This window comes from Phocoena sinus, chromosome 13 (genome assembly GCF_008692025.1).
Source record: "Phocoena sinus isolate mPhoSin1 chromosome 13, mPhoSin1.pri, whole genome shotgun sequence".
In the NCBI taxonomy this organism is placed as follows: Eukaryota; Metazoa; Chordata; class Mammalia; order Artiodactyla; family Phocoenidae; genus Phocoena; species Phocoena sinus.
The window spans coordinates 980,727-1,007,712 of record NC_045775.1 but is presented as its reverse complement, the minus strand read 5'-3'; the positions used below and the strand labels follow the sequence as shown (position 1 = coordinate 1,007,712).

General features: G+C 54.3%; 1 protein-coding gene across 3 annotated transcripts in view; it reads left to right on the top strand.

Annotated features, from left to right (window-relative positions):
- The window catches only part of MYT1L (myelin transcription factor 1 like), a 136,866-nt gene that overhangs the window by 83,753 nt on the left and 26,127 nt on the right, over nt 1–26,986 (top strand). For all 3 annotated transcript variants that reach the window (XM_032652890.1, XM_032652889.1, XM_032652891.1), the window contains exons 15-17: nt 17,546–17,608; nt 24,380–24,463; nt 25,753–25,974. In XM_032652890.1, the coding sequence (XP_032508781.1) occupies nt 17,546–17,608; nt 24,380–24,463; nt 25,753–25,974 (369 nt within the window). The remainder of the gene's footprint in view (nt 1–17,545; nt 17,609–24,379; nt 24,464–25,752; nt 25,975–26,986) is intronic.

Sequence of the window (26,986 nt, the reverse complement as noted above, 5' to 3'; positions counted from 1 at the left end):
ACTCCGGTCATTGTTGCTACTTCTGGCCTCTTTCCAAAGGGAGGTCTGTTTCGGCGGAACCACACCTTCCGGCCAGAATCATCCCGCAGTGACTCGGTCACGCTGTCGCCGTGTACTTGGGGTCTTCGCCGTCTCTCTCAGGTGTTTCTGCTTTTCTCCCCGTGTCACGTCATGACAAGATTTTTTCGCCCTTGAAAATGCCTGTCTCTGGCTTTAAGTTCCTCGGGGCTATCAAATGGAGCCAGTTTTTAAGTTAAGTAGAAATAATTTAAAATCCTGTTTATTGCTTCATTGTGAGTATTTGAGGTCTGTCGATTAACTGCTTTCTTTGTAAAAACCCTTTTAAAAGTCCAGGCGGGACATTCGAGTTGCACTGATAAAGGCCCCTCAGATACCAGGAGACATTTTCACACCTTCGGGTTTGCACAAGTGCGACCTAGGAAGGGCAGTAAGCGTCAAGGGGTGACCTCCTCCCACCTCTGGGTGGTCCCGGGCACCCTTCCGGGGACTCAGGAGCAGGGCCAGGGCTTAGCGGCGAGGACCCCCAGCAGGCCTCCTGGCTCCAGGGCCCAGCCCTGCCGCCCTCTCCCGTCTACGTCCAGAGCTGGGCAATGTGGACAGCCACCTGATGGTTCACGGTAAGGACGAGACGGGCTTCTGTCTGCAGAGGTCTCAGGACAGCGCCGGCTCCCAGAGAAGAGTTTCTTCCTGAAGGACTGAGGCCTGAGAGGAAAGCAGGAACGGCCCATGGGGGCCTGGTGGGCCAGGCCAAGGTGCCTCCGCAGACGTGAGGCCAGCTGGGTTGGGGGTGAGGGAGGTCAGGGGAAGAAAGACAAAGATAATCAACCCCCAAAGTCTGACCCAATTCCAGCAACAAATGAATGAAACGCAACCTCTTATGTTGGAAACTCCAACAACCAAGATCAAAATATTTCAAAGATAAAAGGATTGCATTTTCCTAATATGTCTTTTTCTCTCTCTTGTCTAATATGGTATTATTTTAAAATGCTCATATCAGACTTGCAAATCAGGTTTAAAATCATCAAATAAAAATGTCCATCAGCCCATCAAACTCACATCAGATCTCACCCCGTACTAATTTCACTCCCTTCTCCCCACTTTCTGAATTCTAAAACATTTTCCCAACTGGCATATTTTGATCATCTTTTTCTCTGTCATTTCTTTACTTTCCAATGTGCCTTGAATACTCGATGCAGTTCCCTTGCCTTTTTTGGATGACATGTGTTTTAAGACGAGCACATGTTGGAAAGAGAGGCATTGTTATTCCCTGGGCATCGTTGTGGGTCAGAACAGTGCCAGAGATACTGAGAAACCCTCTCTTTTTTCTCTCCCCGTTTCGTAGATCTAAAGCAGACTAGATCCCGATGTCCTAGGCAGTCTAGTCTACAATAGATAGCATTTCAACTTTCCTAGTTACATGCCGGCTCCACCGGGGTGAGGCTGCACCCACGTCCCCTGGACTAGTTATCAGCCAGTGTATCGTGGACCGTGCTGTAGCTTTTCCACAAATACCTCATCTCATGCAAACCCATTTTGATTCTTCCTGAACTTCTGTCTCAGGCGTGATCTTCAGGGAGCCTTTGATGTTAACTTCCTGGTATCAGAAACGATAGCCTTGCTTTAAATCTCAAGTCCTCGTATACTTCATGGCATCTTATACTTTCTGGCACTTGAGTTCTTTCCAAATGCTCTGCTGTCGTTTCATCTGCACAACCGATGATCTCAGCATCCATGGCGGCCCTGAGACGCTGAAGACAGACAGGGCAGGCAGCTGCTTTCAGGGTGCAAGGCCGGCGGTGCGTCTGGGCCAGATGAGATGGAGGAGGGGGGAACAGGACTTGGGGCCACAGAACGTCGGTTCAGATCTTTTATTCTGTCTAGCTGCGTGGTCTTCAGTGAGTTGATTAGACTTCTGACATTCAGTTCTCTTATCTAGAAAAAGTGAGGGTGACGTCTTCCGCCGAACTTACAGGATGTGTGTGTGGGTCCCCCGAGGTCACGCTGCATCTGGGCCTGGTGCAAGGCTGGGGGGTGCTGAGCTCAGCAGAGGAGGGGCGCTCACGACCCTCCTACAGGGCAGGGCGTAGAGGGCAGGGAGGCTGAGCGACCTTCCCAGCATCACAAAGAGACTCAGCTATCGGACCAGGACCCGTCGGCCCAGCCGGTGTCCCTTCCAGCAGCCCCCCGGCAGCCCCTCCATCAGGGCACGTCCAGATTTCCCAGTCGTTTTAAGGAGTCGGCCTTCGGGGTTAAGGAAGTTGCCTAATAGAGGAGGATCCCATTTAGACTCTAAGGCATGTGGTTTTCAGTTCATCAAAATAACGAGTTTTGGGTGAGGCTAAATTACACTCGTTGGGAAGCAGGTTCACTGACTCCAGAAACCAGAAGGGCTTCAGGATTAATAAGGGGCCACCTTGTACCTGGTACCTCCTCACCTGCTGGTTTCCTCTAATAGCCATTTGCTGCCCTTTCCTTGCCCTTCAGTACAGACTCAAAATGCCAAATGTATCCATTTCACCAACAAACAGCTCTAGCAGAGGGCACGGTGAATAAAATGGTAAGAGCAGGAGGAGAAACGACCATCTGAAACCCAGGTATATCTTGAGGGAATGGGTTTCCACACGCTGGAAACTATTCCGCCAACAGGAAACAGGTCCAATACTGCATGACTTGGAGTATCACGCTTCCGCTGAAATTTCCAAGCCGCTCTTCGCACACACGGGATTTCAGCCCAATCGCCCATAAACTAGAGGAGAAAACGATGTGACTGGCGTTTCTGGTGTGTGGTAGGCGCTGATAAATTGCACAAATGAAAGATAAAAGTCATGGAAAGTGCCCCTGTCAGAATCCCACCAGAGCAGGTGATTCAGAGTTGACGGTGGACTGGCGCCCAGGTCCAGGAGAAGAAAGCTGCTTTCGTTGTCTTCTACCCGTGGCTGGTCTGGTCCAAAGACAGCTGGAGAGCTGCGGGCGGCAGAGGTGAGGGCTGGGATGCTTCGGCCACCCTCTGCGGAGGTAGAGCGCCCCCGCCCCCCCCCGCCAAGCGGACAGCAGGCTCCTGGCGCAACCCGGGAGGGGCCCCGTGGAGCTGGGAGGCTGCTTCTCTCTGGGAGGTGGAAAGGCTGTGACCTCTCCATGTCCCTCGTCCAACAGAGGGGAGTGGAGCTGAGAACAGCCAGAGAAAGGCCAGTCCCCAGGCGGCCAATGGTGACAGAGCGTGAGGACTTCCTGGAATTCACGGCGCTTTTCTGGCAAGGGAGCCAGTCTTCTCTGGGCCAGGAAATAATTTCAGTGAATCACCTCAATGAACAAAGTCTTATGACTGGACTTCAGTACGTCCGGGAGCCTCTGTAAGAACTGGCGTCCTACAGGTGGAGGAAACAACTCCCGTGCTTGACACCTCGGCCTGGAAACATGTGAGGCAAGGATGTGCCAGGCCCCCCACGGCCTCTTCCACAAGCAAAGGATGAAGCTCGTTTATTTTTACTTGGACAAGCAAGGGATGACATTCGTTTATTTTTACTTCGACAAGCAAAGGATGACGTTCGTTTATTTTTCATGTCCTTTAAATTTAAACAGCTTATTAGGTCGAGAGCTCTTTTCCTGGTCTAAGAAATGAGTGTCCTTGCCACATAATGAGGCAAACACAGGCTCCGGGTCCGTGCAAATTAGAGTCACAGCCCTCTTTGGCCACTTACTAGCCGGGCATCCTGGACTAGTCACGTGGCTTTTTTTGACCCTAGATCTTTTATCTCTAGACCCGGGTAGACAGCAGCCATGGGGTAAGTCTGGGGAGGGCTGACAAGAGGAGGGACGTGTCAGAGCCTGGTGGGTGCAGGTCCCCGCTGTGGAGCACAGAGGCCACAGAGCCTGGGGACGCCGTGGTCCTCCCATCTGCGGAGAAGACGCTTCCCGTCAGCCCCACGCGAGCTTGTCCTCCATGAGCCTGTGGGTGTGTTGCACACACACGTGCGCACCCAGCCCAATGTGTCGTCCTTAGTAGCCTGAAGGGAAAGGATGGTGGCAGCATAGGACTCTGATCTATGTCCTGGGACACAGAAGTGCCAACCGAGCTCTGAGTCACTGTCACTCAGGTGGCCCTGAGGGGTGCCGGCTGCAGGGAGGCCCCCGGCCCTCCAGGCCCTCAGAGCCCTGGTTCCTGAAGCTCTGAAGGCCAGTGTGTGGGTCCCAACAGTTCCTGGTTCTGGTCGTGTGCTGCCATTCGGGCGAGAGGCTGGCTGAGCTGAGCCCTACCCTGTGAAAGGCCTTCCCTGCCTCTCCGGCATCCCCACCCCTCCCCAGCCATTGGGGCAGCCTCCGCCTCAGCTCTCTCTGCTCAGAACCAGGTTTTCCCAATTCTCCTGCACACAGAGAACCTGTAGCACCATGCGGATGACTGAGGGAGGGAGTTGCCATAGCAACTCCCTCCCTCATCCTGTGGTCCCTCCCAGTGTCGGGCAACCCTGTAGTGCCACGGGGTGGGGAAGGGCAGTGCTGCAGGGGGGACGGAATGTCCTCCAGAGAGCCTTCTTCCCAGCTTGGTGACACTCGCCCTGCCTTCTGAGCTGAAGGATGCCCCCTCCCCCGCCCCCGAGAGATCTCCCCACGCAATTGCTGATGAAACGGGAAAATTAAAAATTACTGCAGTCCTCTGGTCCTCTAAATGTTCCCAGTTAAAAATGTCCTCTCCTTTCCTTCTTTCTCTTTTTCCTTCCTTCCTTTTTCCAAAACATAATTCTGATTCTTTCTTTACAGCTTACATAACAAAAATCATTTTTAAATGTGATTCATTTCCTATGAAACACATTTTTGGTTTTGGGCAAGTGAAGTTTCCATTAAAATATGCCCTGGAACAACCATATTTTTAAATGATTTTCTTAAAAATCAGATCCAGGTTGCCTTCCGTTAAACACACATCGATGTTGTTGGACATTTACTTTTTCCACAATCGGCAGACTGCACAACATGGTTTCATTTGGAAGAGTTTTCCGTGCACGTAATAATGGAGAATCTGCAGTGGCGATGCGTCCACAGTGACCTGGATCTGGGGTCTGTTTATCTCCCTAACAAGCACCTGTGCCTCTGAGCTCAGCTCCCTGCCCACAGCTCCGTGCGGCGTCCTGGGTGTGAGAGCAGAACTGTCCACGGAGCCCCCTGCAGCCTGCGGCCCGCTCCCAGGACAGCCAGGCGCCACCTGGGACGCGCCCCGGGCAGAATGCCACACCCCAGGACAAGGACCCCTGTCCCCGCTGGTGATTAGCGCTCAGGAGGACCCGACGCGTCTGAACCAGACCCTGTGATAGGAGGAAACAGGCACAGAGATTGTTGTGAGCCCAGCAGAGGGGCGTCCGGACCGAGCGCGCACCGGCGGCCGTGCGTGCGGACTCTCCAGGGCTGCTGCCCACACCTCCCATCAGCCTGCCCAGGCCTGGAGGGCGGGACCTGTACCTGCACCTCCATTTCTCTCACCCAGTGACTGGTCCAGGGGACATGACTGTGCCTGCTGTGAGGGGTCCCTCCCTGTCGCCCACCGGGTCCCAACCCTCCCCGCTTCCCCTCCCCCTTCCTGTGGCCCCATGGGTGCTTATCCCCACATGACCCCAGTCTGCCCTCCCAGGCTCACTCCGAGCATCCCTCAAATGTGTCCTTTCTTACCTTTCCGTCTGCACCTGCTGCCACGGTCCCAGAAGCCCATCCCATCAGACCAGCTGCAGGTTAAACCCACTGGCCCTCGAGCCGGCAGCTGGCATCCAAGCCCAGCCTGGGGCCAATCCTGGGCACCTCTGTGCCTGCTTTGTCTGTGAGATTGGGTGAAGGTAGCAGAACCCAGCACCCAGGGCTGCTGGGGAGCCTAGGTGAGCGGTGGGACCATCCGCTGCTTCATGCAGGCCTTAGTGGCCACTGGCACTCGCCCTGCAATGGCCTGGGACTATGGGGGTCAGTGAGAGTGGCCATTCTTACCAACCACACTGCACTGAAGCCTAAGCGGGTTCCGGGCCTGTCCTCCGCGCCAGGGGCAAAAGGTCAGCAGCCTCCCAGAGATGCGGGATTTCTGTGACCCAGCCCACCTTTAAAAACACAAAACAGCTAAGTTGTGTTACTTTGGTTCTTTCCTCCTGTCGAGGGTCCTGAGTGCTGCTGGGCAGCGTCCATCCTGTCCCTCCTCTGCCTCAGAGCTGGACCTCAGGGCCGGGGTCAGGGGAGGGACCGGGTGCCAGGTGCTGGGCTCACCTCTCCTCGGCACAGAGTCCCCCACCCAGCGCCGCACACAAAGATGCTCACGACCTATGACCTGGTCAGTGCCACAGCCTCACTGGTCAGCAGGCTGACGCCCCCCCAGAAAGCATCCTCAGCCCTCCTCCCCCACGAGAGTAGCTGGGTGGGCAGTGCCAGGGCCCACAGACCGAGGACAGGATAAGGCAGCTCGCCAACTCTGGCTGGAAAGAAAGCCGGCGCTTAGGTGGAGGACAGGCTCGCTTCCTGAGCCACAGCTGAACGGTCCCCTGGCTGCTGAGACCCGCTGAGACCAGGAAGGGCATTTGGGACAGGCCCCTCGAGCCCACACGCCCGCACACCGAAGCATCCACACCAGCGCTGGGACGCTCAGCACCTAGTCTGCTAATCAGAAACCTGAGCAGGACAGCAACGCTGCACGGATCGGCCGCCGAGGTCCAGGCTGGGAGGGAGGAACCAGACGCCCCTTCACCACGTCCACCTGAGCCACGGACGCGGAGCCCAAGCAAGAGACAGGAACACGGAGGACAGCACCCTGCTTCCGCGTGCTGAGGGCACCCAGGGGCAGAGGAGGGGGCAGCTCTCGGGAGGGGTGGCCTGGAAGACCCCTGGCAGGACGAGGTGGTGGGAACTCTCGGCCCCGTGACGCCCGGGAGGACTGAAGGGTCCAGACCTGGGCGTGTGCGAGGGAGCGCAGGCTCCCACGGAGGGTGAGACTGGCTCGAGCAGACAGAGGAGATGGTGTGGAGGAGTGGGTGGAGACGGGCAGCCCGGGGCAGGGGTTCCAGGAGACCCGCACCTGCGTCCTCCTGCCAGGGGCTTGGAGAAGAACTCCCCTGAGTGTGCAATCACCTGGAGAGAGGCTGGCCCCCGGAAACCCCTGCAGAGGGGTCCTGGTCTCCCTGGGGGGTGGACACTCGCAGCCCCTCTGGGCCGTCCCAGGCCGTGGAGGAAACCTGGGACCTCGGCCCTGGGGCCTTCAGGACGGTCGCGGGCAGGCCCAGCCTAGCCCGCCCAGGGGGTCCCTCTGCTCCCCGTGGCCACTCCGGCCCCCAGGAGCACCTGTGCTTACAGCAGCCCCCTGAGAAAGCTCTTCTTGCAAGTTCGGAGCCAGAGGTCCATCCTCCTCAAGAAAGCCTCTTGGGTTTTCTAGTGCAGGACTGTTTTCCTAGAGTCTTCTCCAAGCTAGATGTTTCCAAGTGCTCGTCCTTTTTCCCAGGTGACCCGGCTCGAGGCCTCATGACCTCGTCACCTTCAGAACACTTGGAGGACCTTCCCTCCAGGAGGCTGTGCAGTGCCAGCGTCTTCGGGACGCAGGGGTCCATGGCTGGGCCCACAGCCTGGCCTCGGGGGAGGCGGCCCATCAGGGTGGCGGGTCACGGGGCGGCCGCGTCTCACTCACGCCATCGGCTCACCTCGGTCCGCTTCTCACTCGGTCCTTCTCGGCATCTCTCTCTCCCTTCACTCCGGCTGCTTCTCCCTACTTGCCCTCAGACACCTTTTCCAGCAGGTGCCTGGTGCGGACGCCTGCTCATGGGCTCAGTGGCCCTAAGGAAGCAGAGGCTCCCCTCCACGCTCCCCCCCCCCCCCGCGAACAGTGCGCCGCGCCCAGACGTGCGGAGGTCAGAGAGAGGACAGTGTCCGCCCGGCCCCCCGGGCCCCCTACCTGACCACCCACGGCAGCCCTGGGCTGGACACAGGCGTGTCCGGGATCCCGGGCCGTTCGTACCCTGCATAGCATCTCCCCACCTCTGCCCTCCTCTCTCTTCCTCTGTCTGCCCGTCCTCACCGTGTCAGGCCTCTCCTTCTGGACTTTCCCAGGAACATTCTGACTTATTCTGGGCTCTTTCTCAGAGGGACGAACCTTCCCGATTCCAGACCTGCACACGGGGTCACCACGTCAGGACCACACGGGTTGTCGGTGTTCTGAGGCCCCTTCTGCTCTCTTGTCCCTCCTCATAATCGGAGGGAAATCAGGACAATCGGTGACTTTTAGATCCCACTTGTGACTGTGCCCTTGATACGGAAATCACAGAAATGTGCTTCCACTCTCCACTTTGCCCCGTTTATGAGACACTGAGAGGTCCATGTGGGTCAGTGAACTGCAGACAGGGGAACAAGTGAACTCCTGTGTCTTTACAGTCAAATGAACTTCCCCCCAGATAAGCACTAGACCATACGATACAGTTGTAGGCTAGGAATTATTGATACAAACAGGACATTCAAAAAGAGTCTATTTGAGTAAACAAGCACCATATGAGGAGAGATTTCTGTTCTAATCTCAGCTGTGTCCCTCTTCGCGTGACCTTAAACATATAATGCACCTGCTTGGATTTGTCTTCTTACCTTTAGAGCAAGGATATCTGATGAATCTATTTCTAAAAACTTTTGCGAAACTAAGCGTCTATTAAATCATTTAAAATTTGACCAAAAATAAGATGTGAGACAGGGGAAAAGGCAGATTCCACAGAGGAAGGGAGGACATGCCAGAGAGACCAAGAGAGGAGAAAATAAACTGAAAAGGGTTTAAAACCAGATAGCTGTAAGCAAGAAGACAGGGCAGGAGGCGAGGCTCACGGACAGAAAGAGAGAAAACATAAAACGTGAGAAATTACGGAGAATCCCGGGATTACTCAGGTAGCAGACGGAGCATGGAATCTTTTTAAATTTTTCCTGCTTAGAATAAAAAGACTTTCTCTATGAGATGAGATAGAGGCTTCAAAAAGTAAAAGATCTATAACCATGAAAAACATAAAAAAGTGAGAACACAAAAAGTAGGCACAAGATTGCAGTTTCAAAGGACCACGTGGCCAGTCCCCGTGGCTTCGTGGCCCTGGAATCTGTCCTTTCTTCTGCCCCACACGACCTGCCTCCCAAATGCTTACTGCCATCCATAGCTTAGGAAACGGGCCTGCTTTTAAATTATATCAGCCTCTGTCCTCCAATACCTTGAGAGGAGTTCTAAACCGTCTGTGGACAGGGAAGTGAGCTGACGGAGGCCACAGAGTCGCCATGGCTCTGACCGTCCGGAAGTAACAGCCATGTGGCCCCGTGGCACGCTCCCACTGAAGTCTGTGTCCACCTGGCCAGCGACGCTGGGCCCCACACTTGGCCTTGGCGTCCTGAGCCGCCCCTCCTGTCCCCGTGGCCTCGGGCAGTGGGGCGTGGCCTGTGCATGAAGCCTGGAGCCTCCCCGGGTGCAGTGGCCATCCGTCTCCGTCTCAGGTGCCATCCCATTGGTTCGTGGTGTTGAGAAGATTATCCTGGACGAGCCAGCAGCTCCCCCTGACCCCATCCTGGTCGGTGGGCTTCACCACCGGCCGCTCACCAGTCCAGGGTCGACTTCTTACCACTAAAGACCAGTTGGATATGGTCACCGACTTTCTCGCCCGAGAGGTGGGGGACGTGGGTGCGGACGCTGTGAGGGCAGCGGAGGGGACCCTCACACATCCCCATGCCGCTCTGGGGCCAGAAGGAGCCCCTGCCCCGAGGGCACACGAGTCTCTAAACGCCCGGTTTCCACCCCATGTAAATGGTGTGACTGCCCTAGCGCTCAGTGTAACCGAGGAAGGTGAGTAACCCCTGGCGGCCCAGCCCGCACCCGGCCCCCCAGGCCCCTGCATGCCCGACGCGAAGCCCCAGCCGCGGCACAGTCACGGCGAGCGCGGCGGCCCCGAGGTGCGTGGACGGCTGGCGGGGTGGAGCGGCGGTTTCTCCAACAGTCACCTTTTGTATGTTCTTTTTTGCATGGGTCCTCCGCGTCCAATTCCAATTCTGAGCGCGGCTGCCCCAGCTCTGGTCTAGCCGCTCCCCTGCTGCTGGACGTGCATGCGCTCCGGCAGCAGTGCCCCATGGACACATCCCGTTATTGAGAGGGACGTCAGCCTTGCTAGGTACGTTGGCCGCCCTGGACAGGAGCCTGTCCCTGGATGTACCTGGGACGCCGGGCAGCGGGCAGCGAGTGGTTCAGTGTGGTGCCCAGGGGTCCGAGTTAGCTCCCGCCCCGACAGGGAGGCATGAGCCACACCGGCACATGAACGGAAAGTGCAGAACTGCATGCAGCATGGACAACAGAACTGGCGTCGCAGCTCCCGCCCCGCTGCCCAAACAGGCAAACCTGCACCTCGAGCGTCCCCCGGAAATGGACCCGGGAGAGGGCCAGGCCCAGCCCCCGCTCTGGCCGGGGCCAGCACCCCAGAGCCCTTACGGTCCAGCTTTGACAGCCAGGGCCTGGGCGGCATCCACCTCCAAGGGCACCCTGGGGGCCTGAGTGGGGGGATGGGCAGAAGAGGGCACTCACGGCTCTCGTTAGAGGTGACCCAAGGCTGAGGGCAGGCGTGTGAGCCTCTAAGTCAGAACTTAAACCTACTAGTAAACACCGTTTATCAGCGGCTTGTATGGTAAGCGTATCACCCAAACGGTCTTTGCAGAACGGAGCCTGTGCTCCGGTGGGTGCAGGCAGCGGGCATCGTGGCTCTGGTGAAACCCCTGCACCCACCAAGCCACCACCCATGCCCACCCCACGGCTCCGTGGGCATTCTAGCAGCCCTGGGTCTCGTATAACCACAACTTTGAACTTCATCTGCAGGAGGACGCTCCGTTCTCTTAGTAACCTGAGGCCCAACCCATTCCAAAATGATATCTGAATCACCAAAATGAAATTTAAAAAAAATTATTCAGGGCACTTTTATAATTCTTTTTCATTTATTTGTTTGTATTTGAGTGTTGCTTAAAAAGAAAAGTGCTTGGAACCAAAAGAAAAAGGTGGTTTTGGTTTACATGTCCTATTGAAATCAAGGCTTTCACCCAAAGTCTACTAATGTCAGAACTTGAAATGTGTAGAAATTCAAAATCCTGGGAGGTGGCAAGCATCCCGGGTAAAGGCCCTCACATGACTCTTGGGAACAGGAGAAACTTTGGGTTGCATCTTGGGGAGGAAGGTGGGAGGCCAGTCTGCAGAAGCCTCCCCCAGACCTCTCCCAAGGGCCGGGGAGGGAGGGGCACCCGCCAGCCCCCTCTGCAGGCGAGCGGTGGCCGTGCAGGTGGCATAACACCGGCCAGGGGACCCCTGCCCCCTCCAAGCCCCCATCCCAGAAAGCCGCAGTGGCGTCATGGGTTCGTGCCCACGCCCTCAGTGCGTGTCTTCGGTGCTCCTGTGTCACCTGCTGCTTTTAACGGGAGGTGGGAAAAGGGACCGGGTGAAACATGGGCCCTGGGGGGGTGGGGACAGCGGGAGGCTCCCAGTGAGATGTGCCCGGCAGGGGTCAGAGGGGGAGAAAGGTCAAAATTTGCATACTCAATACCGAATTCCAAAAAAAGAGAAGCTTACTGGATGTTGTACAACCTGAAAAGTGATTTAGGAGATCTTGGCTTTCCTCAGAGTTTCTGGTAATATACCTAGGAAATTGGACAGAAGTGATGTATATTGCTTTTAAGTGACCCGGTTCCCTTCTGCTTGGAGAGAAAATCGCAGAGGGGCAGCGTTAGAATCAGTATATATCCGTTTTCTATTTTAAAATACCTTTATTTTGCAATCCTCTGCATTTCTTTACTGTTTCCCATTTATATGACAAAAAATTCAAAATAAAGATATAAATTTTTAGAACCACATCTCTTTAAGCCAAAACAATGTTTTTGAATTGAACTTTTTATATAAACGGGGCAAGTCTTTTACGTAGGTGACCCGAATCATATTACAAATATATTTTCCTGCTCTAGACGAGGCCTAATCTTACATTTTCATGGTTTCTTTTAAAATTGAGAGTATTTTGTGTTTTATTTAACAAGTTCTCCTGTTAGAATGGTCATGAAAGAAAGGGACAGAAAAGGCCATTAAAGAAGCACACCATGAAATTCTTCAAAGAACTCCCAGAATCTCAGTTTCACCTTTTAAATTATTATCCCACATGTTCAGTGAGCATTGTTCTGTCTGTTTCAGCTACTACACTCAGAATCGGGGCACGTTTGCCGGCCGACCTCGTAGGGTGGGTTCAAACGGTTGAGGTGAGCCCCAGGGACAGTTCAAACCTGCGGTGGTGCTTTCAGCCTTTATTTGTAAGATTTTTAAAAATATGCAATTGACTTTATCAAGATGAAAGACGATGAGTCTCCGCAAAACATTTTTCCCTGCAAACCGGCTCTGGGGGACACCGGCCGCCCTTGCCCCATCCTGCCGGTGTAGCAGGTGCTGGGGCAGACGGGACTACACCGGACCACAACCATTCCCAGGCCCGAACACCCTCAGGGGTCCTGCTGCGTGGCCGGCGAGGCTGGCCTCCAGGTGGATGGAGAGAGACTGCCCGGCTCTGGGTCCTTGCCCACGTCATGTCCGGCAGCCCTGATCGCTGAGAACAAACGGATGTGCATCTGAGGCTACCCTGGACGCCTTCCTGGGGAGTCCGCTGCCTCCCTGTCGACAGGCCGATGTGACAGCCCACCTGTCTCAGCCCAGGACAGGCAGCAGCAAGGGCACAGTGTATGCATCGTTTAAGGAGAGGCCCTCCTCTTGCAAAGAAAAAGCTGTACTTTAAATGCATTAATACAACTACTTATCAAATCCTCACTTCATTTCAAAAGAGAGAGAGGATGATGGAACGTGATAATTAGGTGATCACACGACTTCAGTCAGTAGATTGAACTGTTTCCATTTCTGCTACCCTGTGTCAGGGTCGTGGTTTTGTAAACAGGAGAAAAATCACAAGAAGGGGTTATCTGTCTTACAGAAGGATGAATCAGAGGCACAGGGGAGAAGCTGGTCTGTGGCCACATTTTGTGATGTGCACTTGTGCAAATCAGAGGATCTCCACGATACGTACCGTAATGCACAGATAGTCAGTTCTCCTTTGATGACACGTCTCAGACCCCCGTGGAGGTGTGAGCCGCATTGATTCTCTTGGGGGTAGGTGGTTAAGTGAGTCATGAGCACAAAGGGCCTCCGGGATGTTTGGGCTCCGAGATGTTTCTGACGTCCTAGACCTACAAAAGCCACAGAAATCTAGTCCGTTCCTACTGAGAAGGGCTAGTTCCAGGAGATCAGAAATCCAGAAGTTTGTGAGTGATCCTGATTTCTTTTTTGTAGATTTTTGCCTGGATTCTGCAAAAATGGCTTAAAGCATTTTATTATGATTTTTCCATCGATATTCTTAAATGTCTATACAAGACCATTTTTTCCAGCCAGATAGTAACATGAACTACCCCCAAATTACTTTCTCTCGACATTGCTTAAATTCCAAGGCAAATGCAAGATCACAGACAAGGCAAAGGATCACCAATATTTTTGTCTGGAATTTACAGAGATTCTAAGACTATGTATTCATCATTCCCTGTCTCAGAGTGTTTTTACCAATACTACCTTTGGAGTGGAGAGGAAAAAATGAAGAAGCAAGGGTTTTATTTATCACAACTTTACATCTCTAACCATAGGAACTTAAAATAGACCCGGTGCGAGTATCGGTGACAACTGGCAGGGAGCAGGGTGGACCATCAGCTTGGGTGGCCTCCCCGAGGCGCCAGGCACCGAGCGCCAAGCACAGCGCCTGCCTTGTCGGGAGTTTCCATGGAAACCCAGTCGGTCTCTGCTGCCATTTCTATCCCAAGCTGTGCAGCTTGTGCTGCTCTGACTTTACCCACGCGGGTCTGCGTGAGCCACAGGGGCCTCCCTCACGGAGAAGACGTGCTCCTGGATGGAGAGGTGCCCTTAGATGGGGAGGTGCTCCTGGATGGGGAGGTGCCCTTAGATGGGGAGGTGCCCTTAGACGGGGAGGTGCCCTGAGACGAGGAGGTGCTCTTAGATGGGGAGGTGCCCTTAGATGGGGAGGTGCCCTTAGATGGGGAGGTGCTCTTAGACGAGGAGGTGCCCTTAGATGGGGAGCTACCCTTAGATGAGGAGGTGCCCTTAGATGGGGAGGTGCCCTTAGATGGGGAGGTGCTCTTAGACGAGGAGGTGCCCTTAGATGGGGAGCTACCCTTAGATGAGGAGGTGCCCTTAGACGGGGAGGTGCCCTTAGATGGGGAGGTGCCCTTAGATGGGGAGGTGCCCTTAGATGGGGAGATGCTCTTAGATGGGGAAGTGCCCTTAGATGGGGAGGTGCTCTTAGACGAGGAGGTGCCCTTAGATGGGGAGCTACCCTTAGATGAGGAGGTGCCCTTAGATGGGGAGGTGCCCTTAGATGGGGAGGTGCCCTTAGATGGGGAGGTGCCCTTAGATGGGGAGATGCTCTTAGATGGGGAGGTGCTCTTAGACGAGGAGGTGCCCTTAGATGAGGAGGTGCTCTTAGATGGGGAGGTGCCCTTAGATGGGGAGGTGCCCTTAGATGGGGAGGTGCTCTTAGACGAGGAGGTGCCCTTAGATGGGGAGCTACCCTTAGATGAGGAGGTGCCCTTAGATGGGGAGGTGCCCTTAGATGGGGAGGTGCTCTTAGATGAGAAGGTGCTCTTAGATGAGGGGGTGCGAATCGAATTTCTGCACATCGATTCTACAGCAGCCTGTTACCAAGCGTCCTGGAGCAAAGACCCCTTTTGATGCATGAATTGTCACATCCACCGACTTCAGAAAGCTGTGTATTTTTGAATGATGAGATTTATTAAAGCGAGGAAATTTGTATGTACATCTCAGAGTTTCCAAAAGCCTTAAAGTCTTGAACAGGAACATGAAAATGAGCGCTATAGAGCTGGCAGAAGAAAGAATATTTGAGGGCCCATCCAGGGCTGCCTCGTGTGCTCCAGGAGCACCACCTAAAGAGGAAAAGGCCGACTTAACACCCTCGAGAAACCAGAGCTGGCTCTTTCAGGGGTGGGTGCCATGAGCGTGTGTTCACAGCCTGCACGGAGCCCTGTGGTCCTGAAGCTCCAGGGCACAACAGGCTCCCAACAAGCAAAGACAAGCTCCCTCCTCCGTCCTCTTCCCCCCCCCCCACCCCGCTGAGGGGAGTGACCTTGGAGGTTTAATTTCCCCACATTCTCGCAGCCAGCAAGTGGCAGGCCAGGGATTGGACCCCAGCGGCTGAGCTTGAAACCCTGAAAATAATAACAAACCTTTCAAGAAAGCCAGGCCTCTTTCTGGGAATGTTTATTCTTTCCTGACACTGTGAAAGGTCTGAAAATGAGCCAGTAACATTTTCTTTGTTTTCATGGTGACAAAGGACAGTTTACATGCCTCTTTTTTATCAGATGATGCATTTGTAAATGACTTAAACACACAAAAACTACTCCAAAATCCTTTTCTCTTTTTTTATATTTAGTAAATTCTCGTTTTCATTTGCATGATTTTGATTAAAATGCCTTCTTAAATTTGAACAGAATGTGTCAACCTCCTCCTGCCTCTATCAAAAAAAAGACATTAAAAAATTTCTACTCATGTTTAAATGAAAAAATTTTAAATAAATTTGCACTAGGCGCTTAAATTAGGAAGACTTTAAGGATTTTTTTCTTTTGACCAAAAAGCAAGGCCACATGTATATTATTGGCTGGTAGGAAACATTACTGTTTCTTGATACATTTTCAAAACAGAAATGTGCATGCAGATTAGCTTCTCTTAGAATGATTTTTACTGCTTTCAAAACCTCCTCCCTCTGGGGTTGGGGGTGTCTCCACATGGGGTGCCATTTGGGAAATCAGTTAGATTCAGTCATTTAGGTCATTATTGACGGAATAGTCTTGAGGTCAAACTTTCAGTTCATGAACAGCTGTTACTTTAATGACAGGCCAACAATCTGATTCAGGGTATTGTTTTGATGGAAGGACAGCGTTAAACTCCTTCTGCCCCAAACTCCTATTTTTAAACCCTGATTCCACTTACACACATGGATGATTTCTCAACCCCTTTTCCCTCAGTGCCTTTTTTATTCTCCCACAGCAGTCTATAAACCTTAAGCCTTTTGCTGAGTATCAACAGTGCACCTGAGATCTGTAATCACGTTCCTTTTCTCAGGACTAAATGAGAATTGTCAGTTTCTAAATACCAACAATTGATTGCGCATCTAACTGTAAACTGGGACATCCACACCCTTGAACTCAGCCCAGCTGCATGGATGCCCACCACACTCCCTGACACTCTCACTGGTTTTGAGAAAGTCTGTCTGTAAGCAAGTAATCTGCTGGCCTTAACCCGACATCCAATATCCAGGGTGGCTTTCTGAGTGGAAAGCAAATTGAAATCTCTTAGAAGCATGTACCTTTATGAACCATTTTTAATTTGTGGTTTTTGTCCCTGCCAGGAATTCAGATGCTCATGGAGTGGGGGGTGGGGGGAGCACAGGGCATAATCTGAGGGTTACTACTGGGCGGTAATATTGTTACTAAATCATCTCATCCTTGTCTCTTGAGAGTTAAAATTTAGTGAAAGGAAAAACATTTTTTTCTTAATTTTTGTCCTTAACTCTTACATTCCTGGTGGGTGCAGACGCAGCTGATGTAGGTTGAAGTGAAAGTGTCTTTGTAGGACTGCTTATTCCTGAGATGGCGTATTTGAGAAGTTCCACGGAGGGCAATGACCACAAAGCCCTCTTTAAAAACATCCCCTCCCATTAGCACAGTGGCGATGTGGTAGTTAAGAGACTGCACGGAGTTTCCTGGAAAGGTCTAAACACAGGCAGCGGAGCTGCCCAAACTAATCTCAGCGTCTCAGCTGACTTGGCTTGTGGACCGAGACAGATCTGTGCCCTACTCACGTCAGTCAAAAGTAAGAAGGGTTTTAAGGTAAATCAAAGCTACCTGAGCGCCCGATGACGGTCTGAAAGACAGCTAGTCTAACTCCCAGGGCTGGTACAGGAGGCTGCCCGCACCAGCCTCTGGGGCCAACCAGGGGCAGGGCTGGGAGGGGCCCCTGTGACGGGCCTGTTGCAACGCCGCTGTTTTGAGTTTAGACGGGGACCGGTCTTGGGCCGCCGTGTGCGCCTTTTCATGACCAGTCGCGCATCGTGTTCGGAGGGTGCAGCAACGGGTCCTGCTGTGACTGGTTCCACTGGACTTGAAGTAATGATGGAAGGGGTGGGAAGATGGGGTGGACACCTGGGGACCAAGGTGCCGCACGGCTGTGGAGGAGGGGCAGCTGCCGCCCCGAGATCGCTGGTCCCTGGACGGCACCACTGTGCGCGGAGGGAAGAAGGGGTCCGAGCCACACCTGGTGGTGGACGAGGATGGGGACGCCCCACGAGCCCGGCGGGGACCCTCCAGCTCCATCTCACCTCCTCACCCAGGGAGGCTCAGCATTAAAGAGACTTTGGAACTGTATAAGTAAGAAAGTGACTTGTTCAGGGATTTGATGCCTTTCCATGTGCCTTTGTAATTGCAGGTGCCCCACCCCTGGCTGCGACGGCTCCGGGCACATCACCGGCAACTACGCTTCCCATCGGAGGTATGCATGGCTCGCTCCCGCAAACACCCCCTCCATGCGCGGGACCCCTAACGGGGGCTCGGGTTGCCTCCACTGGTGAATTAAGGGTCTAGAGACCCTCGCCCACAAAACGGGGCTGTCCCCAGGGGCCTCACTTAGAACACCAGCTCTCGGGACCATGGCTCCCCTCTGACGTCCCCCTCATGGTGCCACTGGCTCCATCTGCAAGAAACGTTTCTCAAGTCGCCCAAGAGCACGTCTTTCTCAATCAAAAAGGGACGAGAAAAAGAGCCAGGATGTTATAAGATGCCAGAGAACAGCCATTGAGAGACAAGCGTGCTAATCCCACTGAGAGTGGATCTCTTAAATATTGAGATTTGAGCCCCAAAGCTGTACGGTTATTATAAGCAGGGATCAGCAGAGCTGAACACACAGAAAGGCTTGACCTTACAAATCCCAGGCCCCGCCGGTCCCAAAGAGCAGGGAGCGTCTCAGTACAGCGTGGAGAGTCAGTCGTCTGAGGCAGCAAGAGGCCCACGGTCGCTGAAGAGTTTACAAACGTGTGTCTTACACCAGGCCCTATGTTAGAAGTGGGTTGAGAGAGCCCGTTGGTACAACACCTGCGCAAAGGTGGGTCTAGACCCCGTGCGCAGGAGCGAGAATTCCTTGTCGTGTTCAGTCAGGATCAACAAGCCAAGGTCAGGACAAGAGCCTTTCTGAACGGAGACCCTCGTAACTCGAAGTCTCTGATGCAGGAAGGGGTGCTGCATTCTAACAAATAAACAAACCATGTTACAACGTAGCTGTCGCCTTGCCGCCCTCTAAAATCAGATTATAAAGTGGGCAGTCGGAATGTGGATGAGCCCTTCAGCTTTAAATGCTTCCCCAACAAAAACAGCAACAAAAATGAAGAGAAAAGAGAAAGGAGGGGGAGGAGAGAGGGAGGGAGGGAGTCAGGACAGTTGGTGTGGGTCACCCCACAGCCCGTGCACCGTCCACAAGCAGAGTGGATTGTGTGCGTCACGGGGGGTCCACACCGTGTGGCTGCCCGAGTGACCAGATCCCAGCGTTCAGAGCAGGGGGCGCTCCCGGGCTGGCTGGCTCAGCGTGGCTTAGAGACGGAGCTGGCAGGGTGGGCTGTTTCCTCCTTAAGGCCACAGGCTTCTGTGTTCACTTTCCAGCCGTTTGGGAGCATCGTTTCTACAGCTCGGGTCTGGGAAGAGTAGGAATTATGATGACCAACAAGGAGAACTGAATTCCTCAATTTATGGGTGGATTCTTCACACTGACTTGATAAAAACACCTCATTCTCTAGACCAGGGCTGTCCACCTGGGCAATGTGGGCACTCGGGAGGAGATCGTTCTTTGCTCTGGGGGCCGTCCCATGCGTTGGAGGATGTTGGGGAGCATCCCTGGCTCCACCCACTAGATGCCAGTGGCACCGCCATCCCCATTCCTGACAGCTAGGTGTCTGCAGACATGTCCGAGTGTTCCCAGGGCCACTGCCATGCACCACAGGGTCGAGAGGAGCCTTGCCGGGTTGTCTTGCTGGTTTTACCCGGCGGCCCAGAGCCAGCCGCTGTATTGTGAGTGTAGAACAAGGGTGATGTATCGTGTGTAGAACAAGGGTGAATACATTCCAAAAGGGATTCCCAGCGTAGGATCAGCGGTTTAGAGAAAACGAAATAAAATAAAATAAAGCGCTAGTTAAGTTTCTAAGTCAAGCGCACTCTGTGCTACTCTTTATTTTGATTTATCTCAGAATTTACCTCAGTCCTCACAAGGCCAGAATTCCCAGCACTGAATAACGCCTGCAAACTAAAAGTGAACATTTACTGGTCATTTCATATCCAAATGTCTATTTTACTACTTCTTTCTGGTTTGACATCACGTAAATTTACTCCTAATCTGAACATGTGCATATGCATTTAACGTATATTTTAGAATGGTGGGTACGTGCGTATCGCGTAAACTTGTGAATGAAACGTAAGTTAGGCTATACTCTGTGCCTGGACTAAACAGCACCAGGAGTGCTCTGTACATTTGGAAAGTAAATTTGATCTGGCTTTCAGCACATTTCAGTGCTACATACAGCCCTACAGGGGGCGGCCTATTAAAAGTAGAGCACGTTTCGCAGTATCGTTTATCCGAGAATGCCTTCCACGCGTAGGAGTTAGAGTGGGCCTGAGCTGTTGGCTGAGCAGAAGTGGGGCTAGGGTAACAGTCCTGTGGACGCTGCGGAAAGACGGAAGCAGCCCCCCAGGCCCGACGACCCTGGAAGGTCGTAAGTACGCATAGAAACACGCCTTTCGGGGTTACTCTTACTTGATCCATTCCCAGGAACATGAGGCGATGTTACCTACATGCAAACCACAGGGAAACGCCTCTCAGGGACCGATTCCTCAGCCTTCCGCTAAATTGTGCCAGGTTGCCAGGCAGCCACAGACACCTCAGAGATACGCAGACTCGGTTCCAGGCCACCCGCTGCAGTACAGCGAAGGCCACAGTAAAGCGGGTCACACACGTCTTTGGTTTCCCACCACATACAAAAGTTATGTTGACACTACCCTGTAGTCTATTAAGTGCACGTAGCATTATGTCTAAAATGACGTAATCGCCTTAGTTTTTAAAATGCTGTACTGCTAAAAAAATGCTAGCTATCATCTGAGCCTTCAGCAAGCTGTAGTCTTTTTGTAATAGTAACATCAAAGACCATTGATCACAGGTCACCATAACAGATATGACAGTAATAGAAAAGCTTGAAAAGTGCGAGAACCATTGAAATGTGACACAGAGACACAAAGCGAGCAAGTGCTGTTGGAAAAGCGGAGCCAAAAGAACTCGCTTGACTTGGAGAGGCCACAACTCTCAGCTGGTGAAAAATGCAAGGTCTGCGAAGCGCAACGAAAAGGGGTGTGCACGCCCGTCCTCGGGCTCCAGGGGGAAGAGCAGTCACAGCACGAGGACCCTCGGGTGCCCCTGAGCAGCTGTGGCCGGGACTCCCCCACCCCCGGCCCCCAGGCCGAATGCACACATGCAGACGCTGTCTACATTACAGGAGGTCACTCCTCCCTGCTGTAGCTGCCACCAAGGACTGTGTGTCCCAGGCACTGTCCCGGGAACTAGGAAAGTCTACTCGGCCCCGCCAGCCTCAGAGCCACCCTGAGCAGCAGGTAATTTCATTTCTCTCTGCACTGGAGGAAACAGGCTCTGAGCAATTATGTGTCGGAGACAGAACTCAGCCTAGTGGCCACCGCCAGTGTCACACATCTGGTCGTGGATGGACCTCTGCACCTGGGACGGCCTGCGAAGTTCACACAGGGAAAGGAGGGTCACCCCCGACCCCAGGTGGGGTCTGCTTTGCCTTGCTCTTGTTTGGGTTGTAATGGTGATGTGTTTTCTGTCTCAACGTCACCTCTGAAGCTTTTTTTTTTTTTTTTGCGGTACACGGGCCTCTCACCGTCGCAGCCTCTCCCGCTGCGGAGCACAGGCTCCGGACGCGCAGGCTCAGTGGCCATGGCTCACGGGCCCAGCCGCTCTGCGGCATGTGGGATCTTCCCAGACCGGGGCACGAACCCGTGTCCCCTGCATCAGCAGGCGGACTCTCAACCACTGCGCCACCAGGGAAGCCCTCCTCTGAAGCTTTTTTAAGTCCATTTTAATCAATATTGTTGACCATCTCTGATGTTCTATCAAAAAATCCCCATCATCAGAAGCTTTGTCTGTCCTGAGCGGAGAAACCTCACTGAGCATCGCACACGGAGGGGTTCAGGCTGTGGCTTGGTCTTCTTGTCTTCAGACCACGATAGAGAAATCCATTGCTTCAGCTCTCTCCCTCAAAGGTCCTATTCCCAGGCCTCTTTTCTCTTCTCCTGACCCTTCTCCAGGCTGGCTTGTCTCTGCAGCTTCCAGACAGGCTGGCACAGCAACCTCTCGGCCAGGTCGTCCCCGTGGCCTCCCCAGGCCTCCTCCGACGCCATCCTCCCACCTGCCAATAGCAGCAGGCCCCACGGCCTGGAGCGGGTGCTCCGAGGCAGAGGTGGCACCCAGGCGTTTCACAAATGGTGATGCGGCACGAATCTGACTCGCCCGGGACCCCTCCCCATCTCGTAGAGCAGTGGCACCCCTCGGGCTCCAGAATGTTCTCTGACAGCGAAAGACAAGCTGTACTGAGCACTCACTACATGCCGAGAACGTGTGCGTGGATAATCTCACTCCCTGAGCGTGGCTCTTCTCCTAAGGGCATGTGAGGGGCCAGCGCACGGGACCCACGCTCAGAGGTGACAGTGACCCCAGACCGGCCTGCGAGAGCTGGCTGTGGACTCCCTCACCTAGACAAGGATGCCGGGATTCCAGGCCAGCCCGTGTCAGAGCCAGGGTTTCCTCGGAGTCAGGGTCGGGTCCAGACTAAGTTCCCTGCTGCGCTATCTGTTCTGTTTTGGTTCTGTTCCAGTTTATTTTCACCCCCAGCCCCATGTCGGTGAGGACGCAGAGCCTCACCTCTCTCCCAAGTTCAGAGTGAAGGAGGTGGGGGCAGGACAGAGCCAGGCTCCCTGGCCAGCGTCCTGGCCTGTGGCTTCCCTTCACCACTAAGGTCCCCGTGTGGGGACGGGCAGGAAAGACGGGCTCCCAGGCAGGATCCGCGAGTCCCACCCACCCCTCCTCGTCATTCACTGATTAACTCACGACAAACATCTAACTATGACCTGCTCTGCACAAGGCATTGGCCTGGGAATCAGAGGAAGAAGGGAGAATAAACACACAGGGAACTGACACTCGTGTGGACGAGCGAATGGACAGTCACCAGGATGGAGGGAGAAACACCACGGGGACTGGGGGCTGTGAGAGCCCCAGGGCTGCTGTCAGGATGGCAGGTGGGCAGAGAAGACTTCCTGGAGGAAGACCGTCCAGGCTGAGGCCAAGCAGACGGGGAGGGATGTGAGGCCCGAGGATGGCTTGGCCGGAACCGAGACATGCCGGAAGCCTCCAAGAGGACCGCGTGGGGCAGGGACAGCAGGGCTGGCGGCGCCCAAACCAGGAGCCTTGGGTGCTGCGTGCAGGGGTGTGGGTCCATCCTGAGGTGAGTCGGAAGCGGGCAGAGGCTAAGCAGACCACACGCGCGTGCAGCTGAGCCCTGCGGCTCTGACACCCCATCCTACAGGCAGGAGTGACATCGACTCGGAAGGCATTCAGGACGGAAGAGCCACAGGACTCGTGGGAGAGAAAACCCGGGAACGGCCACGGGTGACCCGGCCTCTGGCCCCTGACAGGAGCAGACGGGAGTGGTGTGGGCTTGGCCGGGGAGGACGGTGAGTTTTCCGGCAGCAGCAGCAGCGAAGGTGTCCCAGTCCCCGCGGGCAGCACGGTTTGCAGAGGGGCAGCTGGGAGTCATCGCCGCCTGGTACCTGGAGACCAAGGAGCCGTGGCAGCGTGAGGACAGAGGAGGGCCTGGCGGGGGGACCGGCTCAGCAGGGGCAGAGCAAGCCAAGCAGACCACGGAGTTTCCAGATCGCAGAGCCGCCGAGCCGAGGCCGGACACGGGCCCCAGCAGGGCGGCAGGAGCTGCAGCCGGTCCTGCAGTGTGAAGGCGGCGTCCCGGTTCCTGCGGGCCACCGTGACCCACCAGGATAAGAGCAGTTCTCACAGAAGACCCTGGGGGGGGGGCAGAGGTGTGAAAACACAGCCCCCACTTTCTAAATTTTTATCCCAAAAAGGAGGAGAGAGATGGAGGGAGCGGGAGAGAGTGAATCAAGGTGCACGCACCCTGTCTCTTTTGCTGTCCTGTAGAGGGTGACAGGTGAAGCGGCGTAGGGAGGGAGGCCGCGTGCCAGGGGAGTTGGAGCGCTTGAAAATGGGGACACGAGGGGCGGGGGGCTCCGGAGCTGCAACTTTACAGAGAGGAGCCAGGCGCCTGCATAAACGTGGAACAGAACCAAGGAGACGGCCGTGATGGGGTGACGGGGTGATGGGGGTGCCCCCCAAGACAGCCGGGCCCTTGCCTGAGGGCCAGCGTGCTCAGACAGAAGCCAGACCCGGCAGAAAAGCATGTACTGAGGTCAGGACGATCCAGTGGACGGCACATCCTGCCCTGGCTCAGCCCTGGGGCCTCTGCCTCCACACTTCCCCGGGGGCTCCAGAAACGGTCCAGTGCCTGCTTCTCCAGTTCTCTGCAAAAATTCCCGCTTATTCTATATAATCTCACATCTAATAGCCTAATAGCCTACAGTTAGCTGTTGTTGAACAGAAAAAAACTCATATATAGACATCCCAGCTAGCAAAGTTCCTTTAGACAACGTGAGCCTCTATTTCCAAAATTCCAAAATGAAATAGAATAAGCTTGGTCAACTTGCACTGCATCTTCCGCAGATGCCATGGGAAGCCAGCCGTATCCAGGTAAGTGGGGACGGATGCCCAGGACACGCGCCCTCCCAAGACGAAGGGCTCTGGAATCCGGCCACAGGAACGCCACCAAAAAGGAATGGGGAGGCGTGTGTTTCTTCTTCCCTGTGGCCCCTTCTGTGCAGAAAGCTCATCCCCCTCTGGCAAGTCAGCCCGGCCTCTCCTGGTGACTCCTGACACCAGCTTCTCCCACCCAGGCTCTGGGCGCCCTCGCGGGGGCCTGACAGCGTCTGAAGGCCTAGGGGGAGCACAGAGGAGCTGCCCCCAGGATATCGTTTTCATGCCAAGAAGCACCAACTGCTGGAGGAAACTGCGTCAAAGCCCCATCGACAGTGAAAGGGGCTTGCGGGGTGAACAGCTTAGGCGCTTCCTGAAGTCGCGCTTCTTCCTTAGCCTTTCAGGTTGCCCGAGAGCCAAGAAGAGCGGCATCAGGATAGCACAGAGCAAAGAGGACAAGGAAGACCAGGAGCCCATCAGGTGTGTGGGCCGGGGAGCGGGTCAGGGGCCTGGGGGGCGGGGGAAGCTGGGGGCCGGGGTCGGGTCAGTGGAAGCTGGGGGCTGGCGGGGAGGCCAGGCTTGGAGAGGTCGGTCAAGTGTGAGGTCACAGCATTGAAACCAGACCATGCACACCTGCTAACTGACCAAAAGCATCCTCTAAATGACAGGTGAGGTGATAACCAAACATCCAGCCATCCGATGCTCTGAGTAACCTAAGTATAAGAAAGTCCCCTCTACCTTGGATGGGAAAAGCAGTGTAATTTACTGGGAAAGGCAGGTCCGTGAGAGTGCAGGAAGTTATTAACTACAACAGCCTAAGAGAACACTTGGCTGACTTCCAGCTTAGGAAGAGGTCGCTTAGCTGCCTGTACTCTGCTTCTCGCTAAGGCGGGATGGAGAGCACGGTGGGTAGAAGGCTAGCCCCCTCCCCCTCCCCACAGGCATTTGCCCCGAACCGCTGCCCGGTGAGCCTGGGTCTCAAAAGTCTGTGAGATAAACCTGTTGCTATCTCCCTGAAATTTTAATCTCATTCATTCAGTGTCTTTAGAGAAAAGTCTTGATTAAAATTAAAATGTGTTTGCGGTTTGGCTGTGAGTCCTCAGCCCTTTGCCATAACCTGCACTAGAGAAGTTTCAGAAGCACGACTGAATTACCCTGTTGCTGAACCTTAGTTCCAACCAATGATTTTCCTGTTTATTTAAAAAAAAAAAGTGCTCCTGGGGTACCTCGTGCCAAAGCTATGCCCGGAAACTTAACTAAATACCACCTCTGCTGCTCAAAAACCAATCTCACTGGAAGGGTATCCTGTGATCTCAGAAAATACAGCCAAACAAATGAATATTCTCTAGCTCCTGAGAAGAACACAGGTTTATACGACAATCTTTTAAAAATAATCCTGCAGTCTCCCATTGACTTTGCACATCTCCACCATAAAAGCTGTGACTCGCCTCTCAACAGATGCCCGCATCTCACTTGCTCCAACAAACTGGTTCTTCCTTTTCACGCACGGCATCTGCATCCCTCACTAAGCCTGGACTTTCTGGCGTTCCAGGTAAACCTTCTTCCCACCTGGCCCGGACCAGTTTCCAGGAGGGTGAACTACTTCACGGCTCCGCTAGGTGGTGTCTTTTCGGGACTTTTCTTTTTCTTTGCTTCTGCTGCAGTAGAGGATGCCGGTTTGTCTCTCGTGTCAGGTTAACTTGACCTTGCGGGGGGGGCCACCAGGCGTAGGGTGGCGAGACAGCCAAGCCTGCCCCTCTGTCCCCCAGGTGCCCCGTGCCCGGATGCGATGGCCAGGGCCACATCACCGGCAAGTACGCCTCCCACCGAAGTGCGTCCGGGTGCCCCTTGGCGGCCAAGAGGCAGAAGGACGGGTACCTCAATGGCTCCCAGTTCTCCTGGAAGTCCGTGAAGACGGAGGGCATGTCCTGCCCCACGCCGGGCTGTGACGGCTCCGGGCACGTCAGCGGCAGCTTCCTCACGCACCGCAGGTGAGTACCCCCGCCCAGGCTCTGCGCCGCGGGCGGCGCGGGGAGGCCGGGGGCGCCGCTTGGCCCGCGATGGTGCCACGCCCACCCCTCAGGCTGAGAGGGGAGACCCCGAGCACTATGGTACCAGCTCATGACATTCTGAGGCTCGGGAAAGGAAGAAACAAACAAATTTATTTTGAAAAGCACAGACTCGTCCTACCACGTCTGCATGTACGTAGAGGTTTCCAAATGTCTGATCAGGATCCGCAGAAAGAAACAGGCTGTCATTTTACACGCGCGCGCACACACACTCAGGAGTATCTGTGGAGTTACTTATTCGTTTTGGCTGAATATTGCAGGCAGGTCCCACTCGAGGAAAGTGGGTGACACCTGGTTACAAAGGCCTCATCAGATACATCAGGAAACCTACAGAAGGGCCAATCATCACCATTGACTGTTATTGGCTTAATTGTGAAATATCTATATATGCGATTACGTTGCCTTAGAAGAAGAGGCTTGCTCTGTTGGGGCAAGTGGCTCCCTGTAGAAGTCAGGATGAATGACTGACGTGGACAAATCACAGGCGTGCCCCGGCTTCCCAGGATCCAGGTGGGGGGACACAGCATCACACATACGGCACAAAGCCACGGGGCTCCCTCGGCCTCACCGACCACAAACCCCGTGCCCCTCGCCTCTGTCTGCAAAACTGCATGGAACATGCAATGAGCCAAACGGAATGACGCGTGGCGATGTGCCTTAACAGTTTTAGGAAGTGATTTTATTGTAAAAGAAATTCCTGCTCAGGTAGAGACTCAGACGGGACGAAGGGGCCTAAAGAGAGACGTGAGTGTCTTTCCCTGACTCTCCCCAAGGCGGGAAGTCCCCGCGTCCCCCTTCAGAAAGCGCCCTTGAGCAAAGAGGCACACAGCCCGGCTTAACGTGCCCAGGGGCACAGAGACCCCTGACCCCCATGGCACACCGGTTTCTTCTTTTTGATAGAACTAGATCACAGTGTTTCCTAGGCGTCTGCGTG